The sequence below is a fragment of the Triticum urartu genome, chromosome 1A, assembly GCF_056163025.1.
Source record: "Triticum urartu cultivar PI428250 chromosome 1A, HENAU_Tu73, whole genome shotgun sequence".
In the NCBI taxonomy this organism is placed as follows: Eukaryota; Viridiplantae; Streptophyta; class Magnoliopsida; order Poales; family Poaceae; genus Triticum; species Triticum urartu.
In genome coordinates, this window is record NC_141873.1 from 517,294,371 (window position 1) to 517,316,950 (window position 22,580).

General features: G+C 46.2%; 1 protein-coding gene across 3 annotated transcripts; it reads left to right on the forward strand.

Moving 5' to 3' along the window:
- Positions 1-391: 391 nt before the first annotated feature.
- On the forward strand, positions 392-3,591 carry LOC125537183 (uncharacterized). 3 transcript variants are annotated; one of them, XR_015608307.1, is made up of 4 exons: positions 392-933; positions 1,745-1,865; positions 2,657-2,845; positions 2,942-3,591. XR_015608307.1 is itself a non-coding variant. In XM_087528069.1 (3 exons), exons 1-3 carry the CDS (start codon positions 815-817, stop codon positions 3,080-3,082), a joined length of 381 nt encoding a protein of 126 aa, XP_087384195.1. In that variant the 5' UTR covers positions 392-814; the 3' UTR covers positions 3,083-3,591. The 3 variants fall into 3 exon arrangements, 1 of the variants encoding a protein (XP_087384195.1); XR_015608306.1 differs by having other exon boundaries at positions 2,657-3,591; XM_087528069.1 differs by lacking the exon at positions 2,657-2,845.
- The last annotated feature ends 18,989 nt before the right edge of the window (positions 3,592-22,580 follow it).

Genomic DNA, 22,580 nt, shown 5'->3' on the forward strand with positions numbered 1-22,580 from the left:
ATCCGTCATTTCTGACTATTACGATGAATTTCGTACCTGTGCTCTTGGAGTTGCTCCATCTTCAACCATATATGTCAAATTTGGAATCCAACAAACGAGTGTGAGACAGCCCCGACCGGCTGTCTAGCCCTCAGTCTCTTTACTACTATAAAAGACTCAGTTGGTGATGATGGTGTATCTGCTATCCGTCATTTCTGACTATTAGATCTACATCTAATGGTTGTGAGGTAAGTTATGGCATTTTTGCAACAATAGTCCACTTCTCTGCTCCAATTTGCAGAAAATCCCTCATTATCTTGAAAACAACCACTTCCCTCCCTCGCCTCATCAAAATATCCTGAGAAATACTCCCTCTGTCCAAAATTCATGTCACATTGGTCATTTTGCAATTTAGTCCTCAGCCTTTTCCCGACCAAATCCGAAGTCCCTCTGTGTAGTCGCTCTCTTCCTCCTTCCTCTCCGACCGTCTGGCACCGCCGACGCCGTTCCCCTCCGCGCAGCTCCACACTACCCGCGGCTCCTCTCCCTCCCCAGCGCCGGCGCCCTCTCCCTTGTGTGCGTTACCGACACTCTCTTCCTCACACATGTCCCTCTACATCGGTGAAAATCCGACTTCCCCCCTCCGGCTCTTCGATTTACAGCGGCCGGGCTCAATCTGCGGCAGAGACTACCAAGACGGCGCGACAGAGCTGCTTCTGCCGGTCGCCTGCATGGGGCTGCTGCTGGTGGTCGTCACGTGAGGAGCCCATCTCCTGCAGTCGCGGCTACCTGGCCGCCTTCATCACGCTCATCCAGCATCAGCGCATGTCTGACTATGACATGGCTACAGGCACGCAGCAGCGGCGGCGGGAAGGTGGCGGCAAGGGGACGGCGAGCTCCAACATGTTCCTCCAACCGCTCTAGGACTCCACCACCAAGCACACCAACCTCAAGGTATGTTCCTCGTCGGTGTTGTAGATTCACATTTGCTTGAGTACACATTTTCTTGCATACTGATTCATTGCTTGCTTACACATTTGCTTGAGTACTACAGATTCTTTGCTTGAGTAGAATTGATTGGGCTGCTACAATTGAATTGCCACACAATAGAATTGGCCTCACTGTTGTAGATTCTCTGAAACAAATGTTGTAGAATTGGCCACACTGCTGTAGAATCTTTGTCACAGATGCTGTTGAATTGGCCTCACTGCTGTAGATTCTCTGATGTCCTTACCTGCAACTGAATATAAAGTCAGTTTCGTCAGTCTCGATCTGAATATAAACTTTATCTGAAACTGAAATTGAAATAGGTGCAGTCGTAAAAATTCACTTTAAAACTCAGTTAAAAATTCAATTTTAGAGCTTGGCTTCTGATCTTTATATAAAGTGTACTGCAAGCTTATTGCAAGAAAGTTTAAAATTCAATCTAAAACTCAGTCTAAAATTCAGTTAAAGTGATCTGAATATAAAAACTCTTGGAGTAAAAATACAGTCTAAAAGTCAGTTAAAGTTTCAGTTTTAGAGAGTTGGGATTTTATTGCAAGCAAGTTTTGTACTGTCACACAGTAATTTTTAGTTTGTAAAACTAAGAAGTGTATTTTCTATTTTGAAACTTAGTGTAACTATTTTCAATTTTGATGGAAAATCAGTCTAAAAGTTAGTCTAGACCGCGTTTAATCAGAAAATGTTGCATCATCATGCACGCATGTATCCCTACTTCATCACCATTCATTTCACCACACCACTTGCTTGCTGATCTTCACAGGCATTTGATGTGCACCCTTGGTCGCCCGGTCCGACGAACTGCTAACGAAACAATGCCCAACGTCGTGAGTGTGCTCACGTTCTGCAATCAAGCAACCGCCCTCCTCCAGCAGCAGCAAAAGGTTTTTGCTCTCCCTTGTTACTGGATTTAAACTGGAGTGTGGATACAACATTTAAGTTCTAAACCTTATTCTTTTCAACCTTGTTGCTCTATTGGAACTTTACACTGGCCACTCATCTAGTGCCATATGGGTGTATTTTCCTTGGTCAATCTTTTTACGTGGATGCCTTATTTTTTTGGTAGGTTAAACTTTGCAATTGTTTTTTACGATAAGGAATCAACCCACCACCCACATGAAGTTAGCTAGCTGGTTGATCCTGATCCAAATGAATTAAAGGTGACCTCCTCAAAGTAGTCCTAAGAGAATCTTGAAAGTCCAAGAGAGAAGCAACATACTTGGCAAAAATGGCAACATTAATGTCAATCAACAACATATAGGCATTTGCACGATAAAACAACATCAATATCAAAGAATTTGAAGATTCCTCAAATCATAGTTTAGCAAAAAGAACACTGGAGGTAAAAACACAAGAAGGAAACACCGTGGTGTTTGTCTGAATTTATTTCCTGCACATCAATTGTTTTTCTCAACATCTGTAGAGGTTATGCTTGTGCTACTGAATTTTAAATTGAACGCAATTATCATTTAGATGCACATTTGAGGGCCTGCAGTTGGTTATTTGGTTGTCCCAAACTTGAGATCAATGCAATCACCTACCTTTAGTTCCATTACTATTCCATTTAATAGAAAAAAAGAGCATACATTTTTGTTCGTTAAAGATAAACACTTCCTTCAGTGTTCACTGTTCAGAATGGTGGTAGCTTAAAACTGTCAGAAATGTTGATGTCTAGGAGGAACTGGAGCAGCTCTACTTGCCAGATGAGATTTGAGCAAGAAGCTCCTTAGCTCGAAGGCCGGAGTGAACAAACATCCCAGCAATCATGTGCTGCCAAGGACACTGAATAATCTCGAGTGAAGTTGGAAGCCATTGGATCTTTTTCGAAATGCAACTAGCAGGACATCAACTCCAAAATTATCAAGTGCATTCCTAGAAAATTATCTGATGATTAAAAGAAGAAAGTCTTGTCTGATTTTGATCTGCTCCAAAATTAACAGTGAATTTGATTGAATTTTAGAGAGTGCAGAGGAGCAGCAGCAACACCAACAACACGAGCACGGGAGAAGCAGGCGACATGGGAGAATCACGGGAGACAGCAGAGCTCCACCAGCAGGAGCTCGAGGAGAAGCAGCAGTGGGAGCTCGAGAAGAAACAGTAACCGGAGCTCAAGGAGAAGCAACAGTGGGAGCTCAAGGACGCGTGAGAGAGTAGTTCTGGGCAGTGGCGGCAGAGCAGTTATGGGTGGAAGCGCAGATCTTGGCTACGGCGGAAGAGCAGTTCTGGGCGGCGGCGGCAAAGCAGTTGGGCGGCAATGCAAGTCTGGGCGGCGGGAGGGGATCAAGGCAGCAGAGGTGATGCCCCTAGGAAACGCGACTGGAGGGGACCGTAGCTGGCCGGTGCCGGCCCCTGGCGATGCTCGGGCAATGAGCGGAGGAAGAAGACGGGGCGGAGGGGTCTGTTTGAGACAATTTTCGGATGACGAGGTTTTGTTTGCAAATTTACCAATGAACTGGGCGTACAACATTAATTTCGGGACGGAGGGAGTATATTTTGAGTGAAACGTATAGTGGTATATGTATATCAAAACAATAGTGCTTTCTTTCAAGTTTGTGAACAAGTACTATTCTACTTTGGATCCGTTGCAATGCACAGGCAAATTGCTAGTCATGTCTAAAACCTCAAATTCATACACAAGCATGCACATAGATCAGCACACGCACTTTGGCTTTTAGGACATAATACAACTTACTACCTTGGTCCTGGTTTATTAGTCCTCCTTATAGTTTGTGTCAAAATTTGAACTTTGATTTAACTATCAAAAAATTAAGTTATATACCCTAAAAATAGTATAATTGGAAACCTCTTTCAAATATGCATCTAGCAATATAAGTTTTGCGCCATACAACTTATAATTTGTTAGTCAAATTTATGGTCAAAGTTGGGCAAAAAATACAAAGGGGACTAATAAACCCGGACGAAGGTAGTACTAACATTGCATGTGGGAGTTCATACACCATGAGACAATCAAAATGATGGCATGTTCTCTAAATTAAATTAATTTTATATGGATAGGTCAATTTCATCATCGACAGCAGCCCTTGCCCTTGCCCTTTGAGGGAGTCTGGGATTAGGGGTCTCCGGACAGCCAGACTCTATCCTTCGGCCGGACTATTGGACTATGAAGATACTAAATTGAAGACTTCGTCTCGTGTCCGGATGGGACTCTACTTGGCGTGGAAGGCAAGCTAGGCAATACAGATATGGATATTTCCTCCTTTGTAACCGACCTTGTGTAACCATAACCCTCTCCGATGTCTATATAAACCGGAGGGTTTAGTCCGTAGGACAACAACAATCATACCATAGGCTAGCTTCTAGGGTTTAGCCTCTCCGATCTCGTGGTAGATCAACTCTTGTAATACCCATATCATCAAGAATAAATCAAGCAGGACGTAGGGTTTTACCTCCATCAAGAGGGCCCGAACCTGGGTAAAACATCATGTCCCCTGCCTCCTGTTACCATCCGCCTAGACGCACAGTTCGGGACCCCCTACCCGAGATCCGCCGGTTTTGACACCGACATTGGTGCTTTCATTAAGAGTTCCTCTGTGTCATCTCCGTTAGGCTTGATGGCTCCTACGATCATCGATAGCGATGCAGTACAGGGTGAGACTTTTCTCCCCGGACAGATCTTTGTGCTCGGCGGCTTCGCACTGTGGGCCAACTCGCTTGGCCATCTGGAGCAGATCGAAAGTTACGCCCCTGGCCACCAGGTCAGGTTTGGAAGCTTAAACTACACGGTCGATATCCGCGGAGACTTGATCTTCGACGGATTCGAGCCTCTGCCTTGTGCGTCACACGGTCATGATGAGTACAATTTAGCTCTACCATCAGACAGTGTTCAGGAGATCGCACCGGCAGCCGCTCCGACCTTTAATTCAGAGCCAATTGCGCCGACCGAGGGCGGGTGGCTAGACCCCGCCGCGGAGGCTGTAGCCTCAACAGCGATCGAGCGGAACACCAACCTTATCCTTCGCGAGGCCCGTGACTCCACATTGCCGGACTCTCCTCCGAACTTTGAACCATCCGCGCCCCTGCCAATCGAATCCGATTGGGCGCCGATCATGGAGCTCACTGCCGCGGATATTTTTCAGCACTCGCCCTTCGGCGACATACTGAATTCACTAAGGTCTCTCTCTTTGTCAGGAGAGTCCTGGCCGGATTATGACCGGCAGGATTGGGATGCGGACGACGAAGAAATTCGACGCCCACCCACCACCCACTTCATAGCCACTGTTGATGATTTGACCGACATGCTTGACTTCGACTCCGAAGACATCGACGGTATGGACGACGACGCAGGAGACGAACAGGAACCAGCGCCTATAGGGCACTAGAAAGCCACCTCGTCATACGATATATACATGGTGGACACACCCAAAGAAGGCAATGGCGACGAGACAGCGGAGGATGACCCCTCCAAGAAGCAACCCAAGCGCCGACGTCAGCGGCGCTGCTCTAAGTCCCGCCAAAGCAAAAGTAGTGATACCGGCGCAGGAGATAATAACACTCCGGATAGTGCTGAAGATGGCAACAATCCCCTCCAGCACGATCTAGGACAGGAGGATGGAGAGGCCAGCCCTCCAGAGAGAGCGGCAGATGGAGAGGCGGAGGATGATAATTACATGCCCCCCTCCAAAGACGAGGCAAGCCTCGACGATGACGAATTCGTCGTGCTAGAGGATCCCGTCGAACAAGAGCTCTTCAAGCGCCGGCTTATAGCCACGGCAAATAGCCTTAAGAAAAAACAGCAGCAGCTTCAAGCTGATCAGGATCTGCTAGCTGACAGATGGACTGAAGTCCTCGCGACCGAGGAATATAAACTCGAACGCCCCTCCAAGAGTTACCCAAAATGTAGGTTGCTACCCCGACTGGAGGAAGAAGCATATGACGCGGCTGATCGGCCACCTCGTGGCCGCGATAGAGAGGCATTCCAGCCAAAAGCTCAGCCTGCACCCCGACGCCATTCAAATAAAAAGGCATGGGGAAATACGCCAGACCTGCGAGATGTATTGGAGGACAAAGCAAAACATGCAAGATCGATCTACGGATCACGAGGGCGCGCCACTATGCGAGACGATAAACGTCACACCGGATACAGTAAAAGTAAATCCGGCCGGGCCGAATAGAGCGGGCAAGACTCATTGGAGCTGCGTCACGATATAGCCCAGTACAGAGGTGCCGCACACCCCTTATGCTTCACAGATGAAGTAATGGATCATCAAATCCCAGAGGGTTTCAAACCCGTAAACATAGAATCATACGACGGCACGACAGATCCTGCAGTATGGATCGAGGATTTCCTCCTGCACAATCCACATGGCCCGCGGTGATGACCTACACGCAATCAAATACCTCCCACTCAAACTTAAAGGACCAGCTCGGCATTGGCTCAACAACTTGCCAGCAGAGTCCATTGGCTGTTGGGAAGATCTGGAAGCCGCATTCCTCGACAACTTCCAGGACACCTATTTGCGACCACCAGATGCCGATGACTTGAGCCACATAATTCAACAGCCAGAGAAATCGGCCAGGCAATTCTGGACACGGTTCCTAACTAAGAAAAATCAAATCATCGACCGTCCGGATGCAGAGACCCTAGCAGCTTTTAAACACAACATCCGCGATGAGTGGCTAGCCCGGCACCTTGGTCAAGAAAAGTCGAAATCTATGGCAGCCCTCACGACACTCATGACCCGCTTTTGTGCGGGAGAAGACAGCTGGCTGGCTTGTAGTAATAACATATCAAAGAACCATGGTACTTCGGATACCAAGGACGGCAATGGCAGGTCACGTCGCAACAAACAACAAACATAAGCGCCACATTAACAGCGACAATACCGAGGATACGACAGTCAATGCCGGATTCAAAGGCTCTAAACCTGGTCAGCGGAAAAAGCCATTTAAAAGAAGCTCTCTGGGCCCGTCTAGTTTGGACCGCATACTCGATCGCTCGTGTCAAATACACGGCACCCCCGACAAGCCAGCCAACCACACCAATAGGGATTGCTGGGTATTCAAGCAGGCCGGCAAGTTAAATGCCGAAAACAAAGATAAGGGGCCACATAGCGATGACGAGGAAGAGCCCCGGCAACCGAACACCGAAGGACAGAAGAGGTTCCCCCTACAAGTGCGGACGGTGAACATGATATACGCAACCCACATCCCCAAGAGGGAGCGGAAGCGTGCGCTCAGGGACGTATATGCGTTGGAGCCAGTCGCCCCAAAGTTCAACCCATGGTCCTCCTGTCCGATCACCTTCGATCGCAGGGACCACCCCACTAGTATCTGTCATGGCGGATTCGCCGCACTGGTCCTAGACCCAATCATTGACGGATTTCACCTCACTCAAGTCCTTATGGATGGCGGCAACAGCCTAAACCTGCTTTACCAGGACACAGTGCGCAAAATGGGTATAGACCCCTCAAGGATCAAACCCATAAAAACGACCTTTAAAGGCATCATACCAGGTGTAGAGGCCCGTTGCACAGGCTCAGTCACACTGGAAGTGGTCTTTGGATCCCCGGATAACTTCCGAAGCGAAGAGTTAATCTTCGATATAGTCCCGTTCCGCAGTGGTTATCATGCACTGCTCGGGCGAACCGCATTTGCGAGATTCAATGCGGTACCGCATTATGCATACCTCAAGCTCAAGATGCCAGGACCTTAGGGGGTCATTACAGTTAACGGAAACACAGAGCGCTCTCTCCGAACGGAGGAGCACACTGCAGCCCTCGCAACGGAAGCGCAAAGCAGCCTCTTAAGGCAATCCACTAGTTCGGCGTTTAAGGACCCAAACACCTTCAAGCACGCCTGGAGTAATCAGCAACAGGACCACCTGGCACGTTCCGAGCTCGCATAGCAATGCGGCCCCCATCCCGGCCCAAGACAAACAGCGAAATTCGTGCCACGCGTACATAATTACGCATTAAAAATACCATGGGCACAGGCGGGGAGGGGGGCATGACTACGGCACGCCCCAAGACGCGGCTTAAACCGCACTAGGGGCTTCCCGTTTTATTATTTTCTTTTCAGGACTTTAATCTCTGGAAACCCTGTCCGGCAGCATGATTGCCGAACACATGATGCAGCAACCAAGGAGGCAGAAAGCTACATCACACCACGGAACTCCCAGGTGGATTAGGATAATGAGTGAAATACTTGCTTTAATATTATTCCTCAGCTTGCCCTTGGAGGGTACATAGTCCTACTTTTTGCTTATCGCACTACTTGTATCATTCTGCTCTAACGCACATTTTTTACAATGCATTGCATTAAGGCTTTTATTGCATTCTTCTTTATATATATATATATATATGTTCATTCATGACATCCAGCACCCGTACACTCTGGTACGGCCAATACGCTAGGGGCTTAAGCATACCCCACAATACGGCGTGAGAAGTCCGAACACTTTCGACAGTGCGGCACCCCGAACTTATAGCATTATATGCATCAGCTCCGAATCATGTCTTGGGTCAATAGTTGGGTTTGCCTGGCTCCCATGTTTTGGTACCTTACGTTCCGCTATATCGGCTAAGGTAGCACTGGGAGAACTACTGCGATTGTGCCCCGGTTCTGCTAGGCAAAGCACCTCAGTAGAGAAAGCTAAAACTGACTGTCATGATAAGGCGAGAGACTGCTCGCTGTTCGAGAGGTTTTCGAGTCCTTAAAGACTTATGCTGCTTAGAGCGAGGAGCCGGCCCTGTCCGGCTTAAGGCGTCTATCGCGCCCCAGATTCGGCCTTCTGAATACTAGGGGCTTCGCCAAAATTTAAAATTATAGAATTCTATGGCTAAGTGAGCGTGATAACGCATTATAGTTCGATTGCCTTGTTCGTTGTGCTGAGCACCTCCCTCGAAGGACCCAAAAATGGGAACAAGAGTGCTCAGGTTTATCCCGAACACCCCAGCACTCATGGCATGGGGGAAAAAGCCGATGACTAGCCATCTCTCAGATCTGATAAACTGCCAAACAGAAGGTAATATTTTAAATTCAAACAAGCATTGCATAGCGCAGATGAACAAGTTTTCATGAATACAGGATTACACGAGCGAGTTCACTCAAATATTATATCTTTCATACACTCGACCGCTACGAGACGGGCACCCTTCAGGACACCCTCGTAGTACATCTCGGGGTGGCGATGCTCCTTGCCCTCCGGCGGCCCTTCCTTGATCAGCTTCACGGCATCTAGCTTGGCCCATTGTACCTTCACACGGGCGAAAGCCCAGCGTGCACATTCGATGCAAACGGATCGCTTGATAACTTCCAGCCATGGGCAGACATCCACAAGCCGCCTCACCAAGCCGAAGTAGCTGTTGGGAAGGGCGTCGTCAGGCCACATCCGGACTATCAAGCCCTTCATGGCCTGTTCGGCCGCCTTGTGTAGCTCGACCAGCTGCTTTAGCTGGTCGCTCATAGGTACTGGGTGTTCGGTCCCAGTATACTGGGCCCAGAACAACTTCTCCGTCGAGCTTCCCTCCTCGGCCTAGTAAAATTTTGCGGCATCCGACACGCTGCGGGGCAAATCTGTGAATGCTCCTGGAGAGCTCCGGATTTGGGTAAGTAACAAGTAATTTACTTTCACATTCTTACTTTGCATATAGAATGCCTTACCCGCCGCTATCTTCTTCATCGCATCAATCTCCTGGAGGGCCTTTTGGGCTTCGGCCTTGGCACTCTTTGCACCCTCAAGGGCCGTGGCAAGCTCGGACTCTCGCGTCTTCAAGTCAAGCTCTAGCGCCTCGTGCTTCGTCACGAGAGCGTGGAGCTCTTTCTACACCTCGCCCACCCGTGCCTCATGCCTCTCCCGCTCGGTGCGCTCCTTGGCCGCTTTGTTTTCGGCCTCGGACAACGCTTGCTTCAGGGTCTCCACCTCGGTCGTGGCCCCTGGCAAATTTACGACAATCCTGTCATTTTGCAATCCCTTTCCTTTTATATAGATCCATAGACTAGGTACTACTTACCTTTGTTATCCTCGAGATGCCTCTTGGCAAGGCCGGGCTCTTCCTTGGACCCTTTAAGGTCCTGCTTCAGTGCGGCGACCTCCGCAGTCAGTGCGGCAGAGGCCAGCAGCGAAGCCTGCATACGCATATAGACATACTTATATTAGACTCCTGCGATATTGTTTGATCCTCTATTCAGCTTTTCTTTGTGAACACCGAACAGAGCATCAGGGGCTACTGTCTATGCGGTAATATTTCTCCTATATTTCAAAAACTTACCTCAAAGCCTGTTAGAAGGCTGGCACAGGCTTCAGTCAATCCGCTCTTGGCGGACTGAACCTTCTGGACCATCGCACTCATAATAGTGCGGTGCTCTTCGTCTATGGAAGTGCTGCGAAGCACTCCCAATAGATTGTCCGGTGCCTCTGGATGGGCAGAGGTCACCGGCACAGGCGTCTTGCCCCTCTTGGAAGGAGGCCGCCTGTCCGAGTCCGGAACCACTGGAGGTTCCGGCGCGGTGTTCGGCTGAGGGCCGAACTCGGAGCCCTCGGGGGCTTTGCTCCCCCTGCTCCCGGAGTCCGGAAGGTCGCTTTGAGGCGCCTCCGGGACTGTCTCCACTCGACCCAGTGCCTCTTGAAACAACACCTCGGCGTTGTCCGTAGGGCAAGGGGAGGTGGCGGTCGGAAGTGGATCGCTATCCATATCCGACGAGCCCAGGGAGCCGTCCGACGAGGATACGTCGATACGGGTTCGGGGCGGTCTGCACAATCATAATTCGGCGTTTCTATGAGTTACTCTGGTATCCGAATACTTACGACTTCGCCAGGGGCTTGGCCCTAAGCAGCCACTCGTCTTCGCCTTCAGCGGCGGTGGTGGAGTAGTCCAGAAGGAGAGTCCTTCCCTTCTTGGACCCTTCGCCCCCCCCAGTAGGGGCGGCCTTCCTTTTCTTGTCTCCCCGATTGGAGGGGGAACATCTTCATCTTCCTCCTCGTCTTCGGGGGAGGAGTGCGTCGCGGAGTTATCGGACAATGAGTCCGATAACACCTGGCGCCGGGAGCTCTTTCGGGTTCCCTTGGCCTTCTTGGTCTTCTCCGGCACCTTGTAAGGAGCCGGAGTCAGCATCTTTGTGAGGAGAGCATTCGCGGTGTCTTCGGGCAGAGGGGCCAGACAATTAATCTGCCCCGACGTCTCCACCCAGTCCTATCAAAGGCAAGGAGATCATATCCTGCACATGGTTAAGCAGGGGAAATAAATGTCCTACCGGATGTATAGAACTCACCGAATGCGCTTGGCACTTCGCGCTTAGCCCGCGGTCCTCGGTGAGGGAGGGAGGGACCTCAGCGCCCTTGAACAGCACCTTCCAGACGTCCTTGTGCGTCGTGTCGAAGAGCTCGCTTAGAGTCTGGTGCTGGGTCGGGTCGAACTCCCACAAGTTGAAGTCCCGTTGTTGGCACGGGAGGATCCGGCGGATGAGCATGACCTGGACTATACTGACAAGCTTGAGCTTCTTGCCGGCCATATTTCAGATACATTTCCGGAGTCCGTCCAGCTCTACCGATGAACCCCAGGACATGCCCTTCTCTTTCCAGGAGGTGAGCCGCGTGGGGATTCCGGATCGAAACTTGGCGGCAGCCACCCATTTTGCGTCGCGCGGCTCAGTGATGTAGAACCACGCCGATTGCCACCCCTTTGTGGTCTCCACGAAGGAGCCCTAAAGCCATGTGACATTGGGCATCTTGCCCACCATGGCTCCGCCGCATTCTGCTTGTTGGCCTCCCACCACCTTCAGCTTGATGTTAAAGGTCTTCAGCCACAGGCCGAAGTGGGGCCGGACGCGGAGGAAAGCCTCACAGACGACGATGAACACCGAAATGTTGAGGATGAAGTTCGGGGCCAGATCATGAAAGTCCAGCCCGTAGTAGAACATGAGACCACGAACGAATGGATGAAGGGGAAAACCCAGTCCACGGAGGAAGTGGTGGAGGAAAACTACCCTCTCATGAGGTTCCGGGGTAGGAACGATCTGCCCCGCAGCGGGCAGCCAATGCGCGATATTCGCGGCTAAGTATCCGGCGCCGCGCAGCTTTTTGATGTGCCCCTCCGTAACAAAGGAAGCCATCCATTTTCCCCCCGCTCCGGACATGTTTGGAGAAGGTTGAGGGGAAGGATGTGGACTTGGGCGTTGGAGCTCGAGTGCAAAAGAGTGGATGAGCAAGGAGGAAGAAGGCGTGGGTAGAAAAAGGTTAAACCTTGTCCCTTTATAAGGGTGGCTGAAACTATATATGCGCCCCCACTAGCCTGGTAAAACTCGCTTATCCCCCAAGCGCCGTAATTGATGGCGCGGTTGGGTTACCCACGCCCGTATTGATGAGAATCCCGTAATAAGGGGGGCACGATCTCTGCTTTGATGAGACGTGTCAAAAAACTGCCTCGCGTTATGTGCGGGGCTAGTTAAAGGAAACTGTTCGAATAATCACCGGGCCATGGCTTAATGTCATGTTGCCAAAATGTGTCAGCAGATTAGATTTGTGGAAATATTATTCTCTCTGCGGAGATATGTGGAACTTGTTTTGCAGGGTCGAACACTATCCTTTATTTGAACTCTTCTGTGGTATATCCAGAGGAGGAACCCGCCTTGCAATGCCGAAGACAACACTGCGCGCCAGACTCATCGTCATTGAAGCCTGGTTTACGGGCTACTGAGGGAGTCCGGGATTAGGGGTCTCCGGACAGCCAGACTCTATCCTTCGGCCGGACTATTGGACTATGAAGATACTAAATTGAAGACTTCGTCTCGTGTCCGGATGGGACTCTACTTGGGTGGAAGGCAAGCTAGGCAATACGGATATGGATATTTCCTCCTTTGTAACCGACCTTGTGTAACCCTAACCCTCTCCGGTGTCTATATAAACCGAAGGGTTTAGTCCGTAGGACAACAACAATCATACCATAGGCTAGCTTCTAGGGTTTAGCCTCTCCAATCTCGTGGTAGATCAACTCTTGTAATACCCATATCATCAAGAATAAATCAAGAAGGACATAGGGTTTTACCTCCATCAAGAGGGCCCGAACCTAGGTAAAACATCGTGTCCCCTGCCTCCTGTTACCATCCGCCTAGACGCACAGTTCGGGACCCCCTACCCGAGATCCGCCGGTTTTGACACCGACACCCTTGTTCTCATGGTCGCAGAAGCAGCGATAGAAGACACAATATGGATCGAGGCGGATCTTCCTGTGCCGGAGTTGGATTTTTCATAGATGGCACATGATAAGTTCAGAGCCTCCTCTTCGAGGGCAGGGAGCATGGCAAGGGAACAGATGATTCGAGTTTGCTCCACCATGAGGTCACTGGCGGGTCAGGATTGCTGCTTCGCCAGGGTCCAAGCACGGGCATTCTTGCCGCCAACCGTCATTGCGTGGCACCGGCATGACACACCTTCTCCCTTGGCCACCGGCGTCGAATTAAGCAAACAATCTCATCTACTAGAATTTGAGCCTCCCCTGTTTGCGGTTTTTGATGAAAAAACATCACTTTTAATATAAGCCGGGGAGCTTCTTCCTCTTCCCATGTTATTTTCCATCACACGATTCATTGATGATTCTATGTGTGTTGGCATTCCTGTGTTTTTATGGCAAAAAATTCCACATCGATTCAGTTGAAAGAAGATACTAGAGTCTCTTGTATTTGTGCGACAACCAGTGATGCCTTGTGTCCTACTCATCACTGAACAAACAAGATAAAACCATCGAGTCCCTATCGGCTTTGCTAACCGGTCAAGAGTTTACCCTCCTTTTTAAAAACAAAAAAACTTCGCTACCTTCTTCGCGACCCTAGAAGATGCCTGACTAAGGGGGCGGGGAATATCAGGGTGCTAGGTGCTATATATGCTATTTTCTTGAGCTCCCCTCAATTTTTCAACATAACTCTGGCCATTAATTTGGTTAACAATGAATTACATGCCTTGATCAGGTGTATATAATTTATATCTTGTAGATGATCAAAGTTATGTTCAAAATTTGGTGTGATCTTTATATAGTACACTTTGCGTAGCGACTAGGATAGTAACACATAATTCAGACGTGGATAGGCAGCGTGCGGGCGTCTGATGAAGTGCCCGAGCATACGCTCTATATTAGGAAACCTATGTGCCACATCATCCTACTCTGTCAAAAAGGAAAGTACACGAGTCTCCAACCTCACGCTGCCTCAGTCAAAAACCCATGTGCATTTATTTTCAGGTTTCAAAAAAAGCTATAACTTTTGATTTAGTGTCAGAATCAAGATCCATTTTCACCGTTGGGTTTCTCGTGACGAGCTCTTCAAAAAATAGATCCCATATGAGTAGGTTTCGACAAAGTTTATTTTAGAGAAACTTTGGGTGCTATATAGGCAACTTTAATGCTATAGGAGAGCAACTCTTTTGTATTGCCTACTACCTCCGCCAGGATTTAATAGGCCCCCTACCATGGCATTACTCTACCACTGAGTTAAAAAGGCTTTTTATTTAATTCAACAATTAGCCACTTGGATTTCCCATTATGGGTCTATTTGCATAATATACATATAATATATACTATATAGAGATAGAGAGAGAGAGAGATTATGTATAGATTGCATATGTATATATCGATATCTTGAGAGCTGAAAATAAAATTAATAAAAAAACATAACCCTATATAACATATCCAACTCTTCTTGGTTCAGGGTTTTTTGTTTCCGAAGACCAGAAAAATAGGCAGATTCTGGAACCCCAAGGATTCAATGGTATATGGTAGTATTTTGAACCAAACTTTAACCATCCATATTGTTGGGGAACGTAGCATGCAATTTCAAAAAAAAATCCTACGATCTCGCAAGATCTATCTAGGAGATGCATAGCAACGAGAGGGGGAGAGTGTGTCCACGTACCCTCGTAGACCGAAAGCGGAAGCGTTATGTTAACGCGGTTGATGTAGTCGAACGTCTTCACGATCCAACCGATCCAAGTACCGAACGTATGGCACCTCTGTGTTCAGCACACGTTCAACTCGATGACGTCCCTCAAGCTCTTAATCCAGTAGAGGGTCGAGGGAAAGTTTCATCAGCATGATGGAGTGGTGACGGTGATGGTGATGTGATCCTCGCAGGGCTTCACCTAAGCACTACGATGCTATGACCGGAGGAGTAAACTGTGGAGGGGGGCACCGCACACGGCTAAGAAACAGCTGTTGTGTCTTTGGGGTGCCCCCTGACCACGTATATAAAGGAGGGGGGGGAGGAGGTTGGACCAAGGGGGGGGCGCCAAGAGGGGGGAGTCCTACTAGGACTCTGTTCCTAATAGGATTCGGCCCCCCTTTCCTTCCAACGGAGAGGGGGGAAGGGGAAAGGTGGGAGAAGGAGAAGGAAAGAGGGGGGCCCGCGCCCCTCCCCTTGTCCAATTCGGATTGGGCAAGGGGGGCACCTCCCGTGGCCTGCCTCCTCTCCTCCACTATGGCCCATTAGGCCCATTAACTTTCCCGGGGGGTTCCGGTAGCCTCCCGGTACTCTGAAAAATCCCCAAACCTTATCGGAACCATTCCGGTGTCCGTATATAACCTTCCAATATATAAATCTTTACCTCTCGGCCATTTCGAGACTCCTCGTCATGTCCCTGATCTCATCCGGGACTCCGAACAAACTTCGGTCACCAAAACACATAACTCATAATACAAATCATCATCGAACGATAAGCGTGCGGATCCTACGGGTTCGAGAACTATGTATACATGACCGAGACATATCTCTGGTCAATAATCAATAGTGGAACCTGGATGCTCGTATTGGCTCCTACATATTCAACAAAGATCTTTATCAGTCAAACCGCATAACAACATACGTTATTCCCTTTGTCATTGGTATGTTACTTGCCCGAGATTCGATCGTCGGTATCATCATACCTAGTTCAATCTCGTTACCGGAAATTCTCTTTACTCGTTCCGTAATGCATCATCCCGCAACTAACTCACTAGTCACATTGCTTGCAAGGCTTATAGTGATGTGCATTACCGAGAGGGCCCAGAGATACCTCTCCAATACACGGAGTGACAAATCCCAATCTTGACCTATGCCAACTCAACAAACACCTTCAGATACACCTGTAGAGCATCTTTATAATCACCCAATTATGTTGTGACATTTGATAGCACACAAGGTGTTCCTCCGATATTCGGGAGTTGCATAATCTCATAGTCAGAGGAATATGTATAAGTCATGAAGAAAGCAATAATAATAAAACTAAACGATCATAATGCTAAGCTAACGGATGGGTCTTGTCCATCACATCATTGATGTGATCCTGTTTATCAAATGACAAAACATGTCTATGGTCAGGAAACATAACCATCTTTGATTAACGAGCTAGTCAAGTAGAGGCATACTAGGGACACTCCGTTTGTCTATGTATTCACACATGTACTAAGTTTCTGGTTAATACAATTTTAGCATGAATAATAAACATTTATCATGATATATGGAAATATAAATAACAACTTTATTATTGCTTCTAGGGCATATTTCCTTCAGTATCCCACTTGCACTAGAGTCAATAATCTAGATTACATTGTAATGATTCTAACACCCAGGGAGTCTTGGTGCTGATCATGTTTTGCTCGTGAGAGAGGCTTAGTCAACGGGTCTGCTGTCTGCAACATTCAGATCCGTATGTATCTTGCAAATCTCTATGTCTCCCTCCTTGACTTGATTGCTGATACGTCTCCGTCGTATCTACTTTTCCAAACACTTTTGCCCTTGTTTTGGACTCTAACTTGTATGATTTGAATGGAACTAACCCGGACTGACGCTGTTTTCAGCAGAATTACCATGGTGTTGTTTTATGTGCAGAAAACAAATATTCTCGGAATGACCTGAAACTCCACGGAACATCTTAGAAAAAACAATAAAAAATCCTCGCCAAAGATGAAGACCGGGGGCCCACACCCTTCTCACGAGGGTGGGGGGCGCGCCCCCTACCTCGTGGGCCCCCTGTTGCGTCGCCGACTCCAACTCCACCTCCATATATTGAGTTTCGATGAGAAAAAAATCAGAGAGAAGAAATCATCGCGTTTTTCGATACAGAGCCGCCGCCAAGCCCTAAAACCTCTCGGGAGGGCTAATCTGGAGTCTGTTTGGGGCTCCGGAGAGGGGCATTCGTCGCCGTCGTCATCATCAACCATCCTCCATCACCAATTTCATGATGCTCATCGCCGTGCGTGAGTAATTCCATCGTAGGCTTGCTGGACGATGATGGGTTGGATGAGATTTATCATGTAATCGAGTTAGTTTTGTTAGGGTTTGATCCCTAGTATCCATTATGTTCTGAGATTGATGTTGCTATGACTTTGCTATGCTTAATGCTTGTCACTAGGGCCCGAGTGCCATGATTTCAGATCTGAACCTATTATGTTTTCATGAATATATGTGAGTTCTTGATCCTATCTTGCAAGTCTATAGTCACCTACTATGTGTTATGATCCGGCAACCCCGAAGTGACAATAATCGGGATCACTCCCGGTGATGACCATAGTTTGAGGAGTTCATGTATTCACTATGTGCTAATGCTTTGTTCTGGTTCTCTATTAAAAGGAGGCCTTAATATCCCTTAGTTTCTAATAGGACCCCGCTGCCACGGGAGGGTAGGACAAAAGATGTCATGCAAGTTCTTTTCCATAAGCACGTATGACTATATACGGAATACATGCCTACATTACATTGATGAATTGGAGCTAGTTCTGTGTCGCCCTATGTTATGACTGTTACATGATGAACCACATCCGGCATAATTATCCATCACTAATCCGTTGCCTATGAGTCTTCCATATACTGGTTCACACTTATTTACTTTCCCGCTGCTACTATTACAATCACTACAAAATACCAAAAACATTACTTTTGCTGTCTTTACTTTTGTTGCTGCTACCACCACTATCATATTACTTTGCTACTAAACACTCTGCCACAGATACTAAGTTTCCAGGTGTGGTTGAATTGACAACTCAGCTGCTAATACTTGAGAATATTCTTTGGCTCCCCTTGTGTCAAATCAGTAAATTTGGGTTGAATACTCTACCCTCGAAAGCTGTTGCGATCCCCTATACTTGTGGGTTATCAAGACTAATTTCTGGCGCAGTTGCCGGGGAGCATAGCTCTATTCTTTGAGTCACTTGGGATTTATCTCTGCTAGACACTATGAAGAACTTGAGAGATCCAAAAACCAAGATCTATCCCTCAACTACGAGGGGAGGTAAGGAACTGCCATCTAGCTCTGCACTTGATTCACCTTCTGTTATGAGTAAGTTTGCGACACCTACATCTGCTTCTGCTATTCGTTCTGATATGTCGCATGTTATTGATGATGCCACTTCTGCTATGCATGATACTTATGATGAAACTGCTTCTGTGCCTGATACTACTGTGCCCCTTAGTGAATTTCTTGATGGACAAATTGCTAGGGCTAGAGAAAAAGAAATTATTGAATATGAATACGATGATGATAGTGATGATGAAAATATGCCTGTTATTCCCGAGGGTTATCTTTTTGATATGGAATCTTCTGCCGCTATTTTTGCTTGCAAAGATAGATATGAGCTTAAGAGGTTATTAATTAAATGGAACAAAGAATCACTTAGAGATAGAATGAAACCCGACCCTGCTTTTGCTACTTCACCTATATGTGTTCCTGATAAAGATTATGAATTCTCTGTTGATCCTGATATAATTACTTTGGTTGAATCTGATCTGTTTTATGGCTATGAATCTGAAACTGTTGTGGCACATCTTACTAAGTTAAATGATATAGCTGCCCTGTTTACTAATGATGAGAGATCGCGTTACTTTTATATACTCAAAATATCTCCGTTCTCATTAAAGGGGGATGCTAAGATATGGTTTAATTCTCTTGATCCTGGTTGTGTGCGTAGTCCCCAGGATATGATTTATTACTTCTCTGCTAAATATTTCCCTGCTCATAAGAAACAAGCTGCTTTGAGGGAAATATACAACTTCATGCAAATTAAAGAAGAGAGTCTCCCACAAGCTTGGGGGAGGCTTCTCAAGTTACTAAATGCTTTGCCTGATCATCCTCTTAAGAAACATGAAATACTTGATATCTTTTATAATGGACTAACCGATGCTTCCAGAGATTACCTGGATAGCTGTGCTGGTTCTCTTTTCAGGGAAAGAACACCAGATGAAGCTGAAATTCTATTGAATAATATGTTGACAAATGAAAATAATTGGGCACCTCCTGAGCAAGCTCCTGAGCCATCTCCTGCTCCAATTACTGAGCCTATTCCTAAACCAACTCCGAAGAAGAGAGGTGTTCTATTTCTCAGTCCCGAAGATATGCAAGAGGCAAAGAAATCTATGAAAGAAAAAGGTATTAAAGCTGAAGACGTTAAGAATTTACCTCCTATTGAAGAAATACATGGTCTTAATATACCTCCTGTTGAAGAAACATATGATCTTAATTATTTATTTACTGAAGAACCTCCTGATCCCGATATCCCGACACATGTAGTAAAGGTAAATTCTCTCTATAGATATGATAAAGTTGGAATTCCTCCTACTAAAATTGCTAGTCAGTGCTTGGATGAGTTTGATAACTTTATGTATAAGCAAGACGACTTCATGATTATTTTGGTAGACAATTAAAATAAAATTCTTATATGATTAGACGCTTGGGTGATTATATGGCTAATATTAAAGGTGAGCTTAAACTTGTTAGCAAACATGCTTCTATGGTTACCACTCAAGTAGAACAAGTACTTAAGGCTCAAAAAGAAGTGCTTGATGAAATGAATAGTAAGAAAAATGATTATGCTGTTAGAGTGGCTACTAGAACTGGTAGAATGACTTAGGAACCTTTGTATCCTGAAGGCCACCCTAAGAGAATCGAGCAAGATTCTCAAAGAAATAATATTGATGTTCCTAGTTCTTCTAAAAAGAAGAAGAAGAAAAATGATAGAACTGTGCAAACTTCTAGTGAACCTATTGCTGAACCACCTGATAATCCAAATGATATTTCTATGTCTGATGCTGAAACACAATCTGGTAATGAACATGAACCTAGTAAAAATATTAAAGATGATGTTCATGATGATGCTCAACCTAGTAATGATAATGATGTAGAAATTGAACCTGCTGTTGATCTTGATAACCCACAATCAAAGAATCAACGTTATGATAAAAGAAACTTTGTTGCTAGGAAATTTGGTAAAGAAAGGGAACCTTGGGTTCAGAAACCCATGCCTTTTCCTCCGAAACCATCCAAGAGAAAGGATGATGAGGATTTTGAGCGCTTTGCTGAAATGATTAGACCTATCTTTTTGCGTATGAGATTAACTGATTTGCTCAAAACAAATCCTTATGCCAAATATATGAAGGATATCATTACTAATAAAAGAAAGATACCGGAAGCTGAAATTTCCACCATGCTTGCTAATTACACTTTTAAGGGTGGAATACCAAAGAAACTTCGAGACCCCGGAGTACCTACTATACCTTGCTCCATTAAAAGAAATTATATTAAAACTCCTTTATGTGATCATGGAGCCGGTGTTAGTGTTATGCCTCTCTCTTTATATCGTAGACTTGACTTGTATAAGCTGACACCTACTGAAATATCTTTGCGAATGGTTGATAAATCAACTGCTATACCTGTCGGTATCTGTGAGGATGTGCCTGTTATAGTTGCAAACGTTACTATTTTAACAGACTTTGTTATACTTGATATTCCTGAGGATGATAGTATGTCTATTATTCTTGGAAGTCCTTTTTCTTAATACTGCAGGGGCTGTTATTGATTGCAACAAAGGCAATGTCACTTTTCATGTTAATGGTAATGAGCATACGGTACACTTTCCGAGGAAACAACCTCAAGTTCATACTATCAATTCTATTGGGAAAATCCTATCGATTATATTTGGAGGTTTTGAATTTCCTCTCCCTACTGCCAAGAAGAAATATGATATACTTATTATTGGGGATGTGCATATCCCCGTTGAGGTAACCTAGTGTTATTCGAAATTTCCCCGGTTTCATGTTAATCGGAATGAGTTTGTTAACAGGACTTGATCAACCTTGTTAGTGGATTCCTTTTGACGAGCATGAGATGGATGAAACTAGAAGCACAACCTTCTGTACCCTCTCTATACTTTCTATTATTTAGTTTAAATAAAATAAAAATAAATAATTTTCTGTCTGTTATCTGATATCCGTGCAATATAAAAATACCTCAAAAATAAAAGTCCTCAGAATGACATGCCAATTTAATATGATTTTTTCGGGAATATTTGAGGATTTACTGTGCAAAAATTACCGCGGGAGGAGCTGCCACCTGGCCACGAGGGTGGTGGGCGCCCCCCCTATAGGGCGCGCCCCCTGCCTCGTGGGCCCACGGTGGCCCTCCTCCACTTATCTCAGCACCCATCTTCTTCCTCTGTCTCACACAAACCCTAAAAACCAACTCAAGCATGAGTTCCAACCACTTTTGCTGCGATTTTCGATCTCCTTGCTCAAAGCACCTCTCTCAAAACTGCTTGGGGAGATTGTTCCTTGGTATGTGACTCCTCCATTGGTCCAATTAGTTTTTGTTCTAGTGCTTTATTCTTTGCAAATTTGTGCTGCATAGGTGACCATGTTCTTGAGCTTGCATGTCAAATTTATATGGTTCCAAGTAGTTCTAATGCTTGCTATGGGCTCTAGGCACTTGTAGGAGTAGTTGCTATCAATATTATTGAGTTTGGTTTACTTTTATTTTGAAGTTACTAAAAATTTCAGAATTTTTTAGAGAAAAACAATATGTTTAGGAAGATGTTCCAAGGTGGTTCCTCTAAGAAGCAAGGACCCAGGATTGCTATGCGCGATGCTGACGAGAATCCACCAAGAGACGCTCCAGTACGGCCTTGCGAATGGCCGTCGGAAAATTTTATGGACCGTGTGGGAATTAAAGAAGAATTCAAAGCATATTTGCGCAATGCCGGTCTTGAGGATTTTGAGGCTAATAAATGCCCCCAGTATCATGATCTCACAAGTTCATTTGTGAGGAGGTTTGAGTATTCATCTTCGCGTAATTCCCCTTCAGTCATGTTTGATCTTTATGACAAATCTTATACAATGGACCTAGAGGATTTCACTTTTGCTTGTGAACTTCCATCATGGGGCAGTATTAGGGATCCCCCTAAATCTGAATTTAGAAACTTTCTTGCTAGTATAACTGTGGGGGAATCCAGAGATATAACGCAGGCTACCATAGGGAGCATTCACTTTCCTGCTATACATTATTTTGCTCTTTTTATCGGTAGATGCATAAATGCTAAGGATGAAGCATGTCACATGTGTGTCCCTCATCTCAGCATTCTTAGGAGTGCTGTGTTAGGAGACCAATCTTATCATATGGGAGCCATTGTAGCTCGTAGGTTGCATCATAATAGACATAATGGAGATTTCTTTGGAGGAATTTATGCAACCCGCTTAGCTCATTTTCTTGAAATAGACATTCGTGAGGGTGATATGGAGTTGCCTCCTGCATATTTAGATTATGACTCTATGGCTTCGCACCAGTTTGTTGAGAGGCCTGAATCACCTCTCTTATATCGGTTAATTTTTGATAAATGACGTGTTTTCCGTATTAC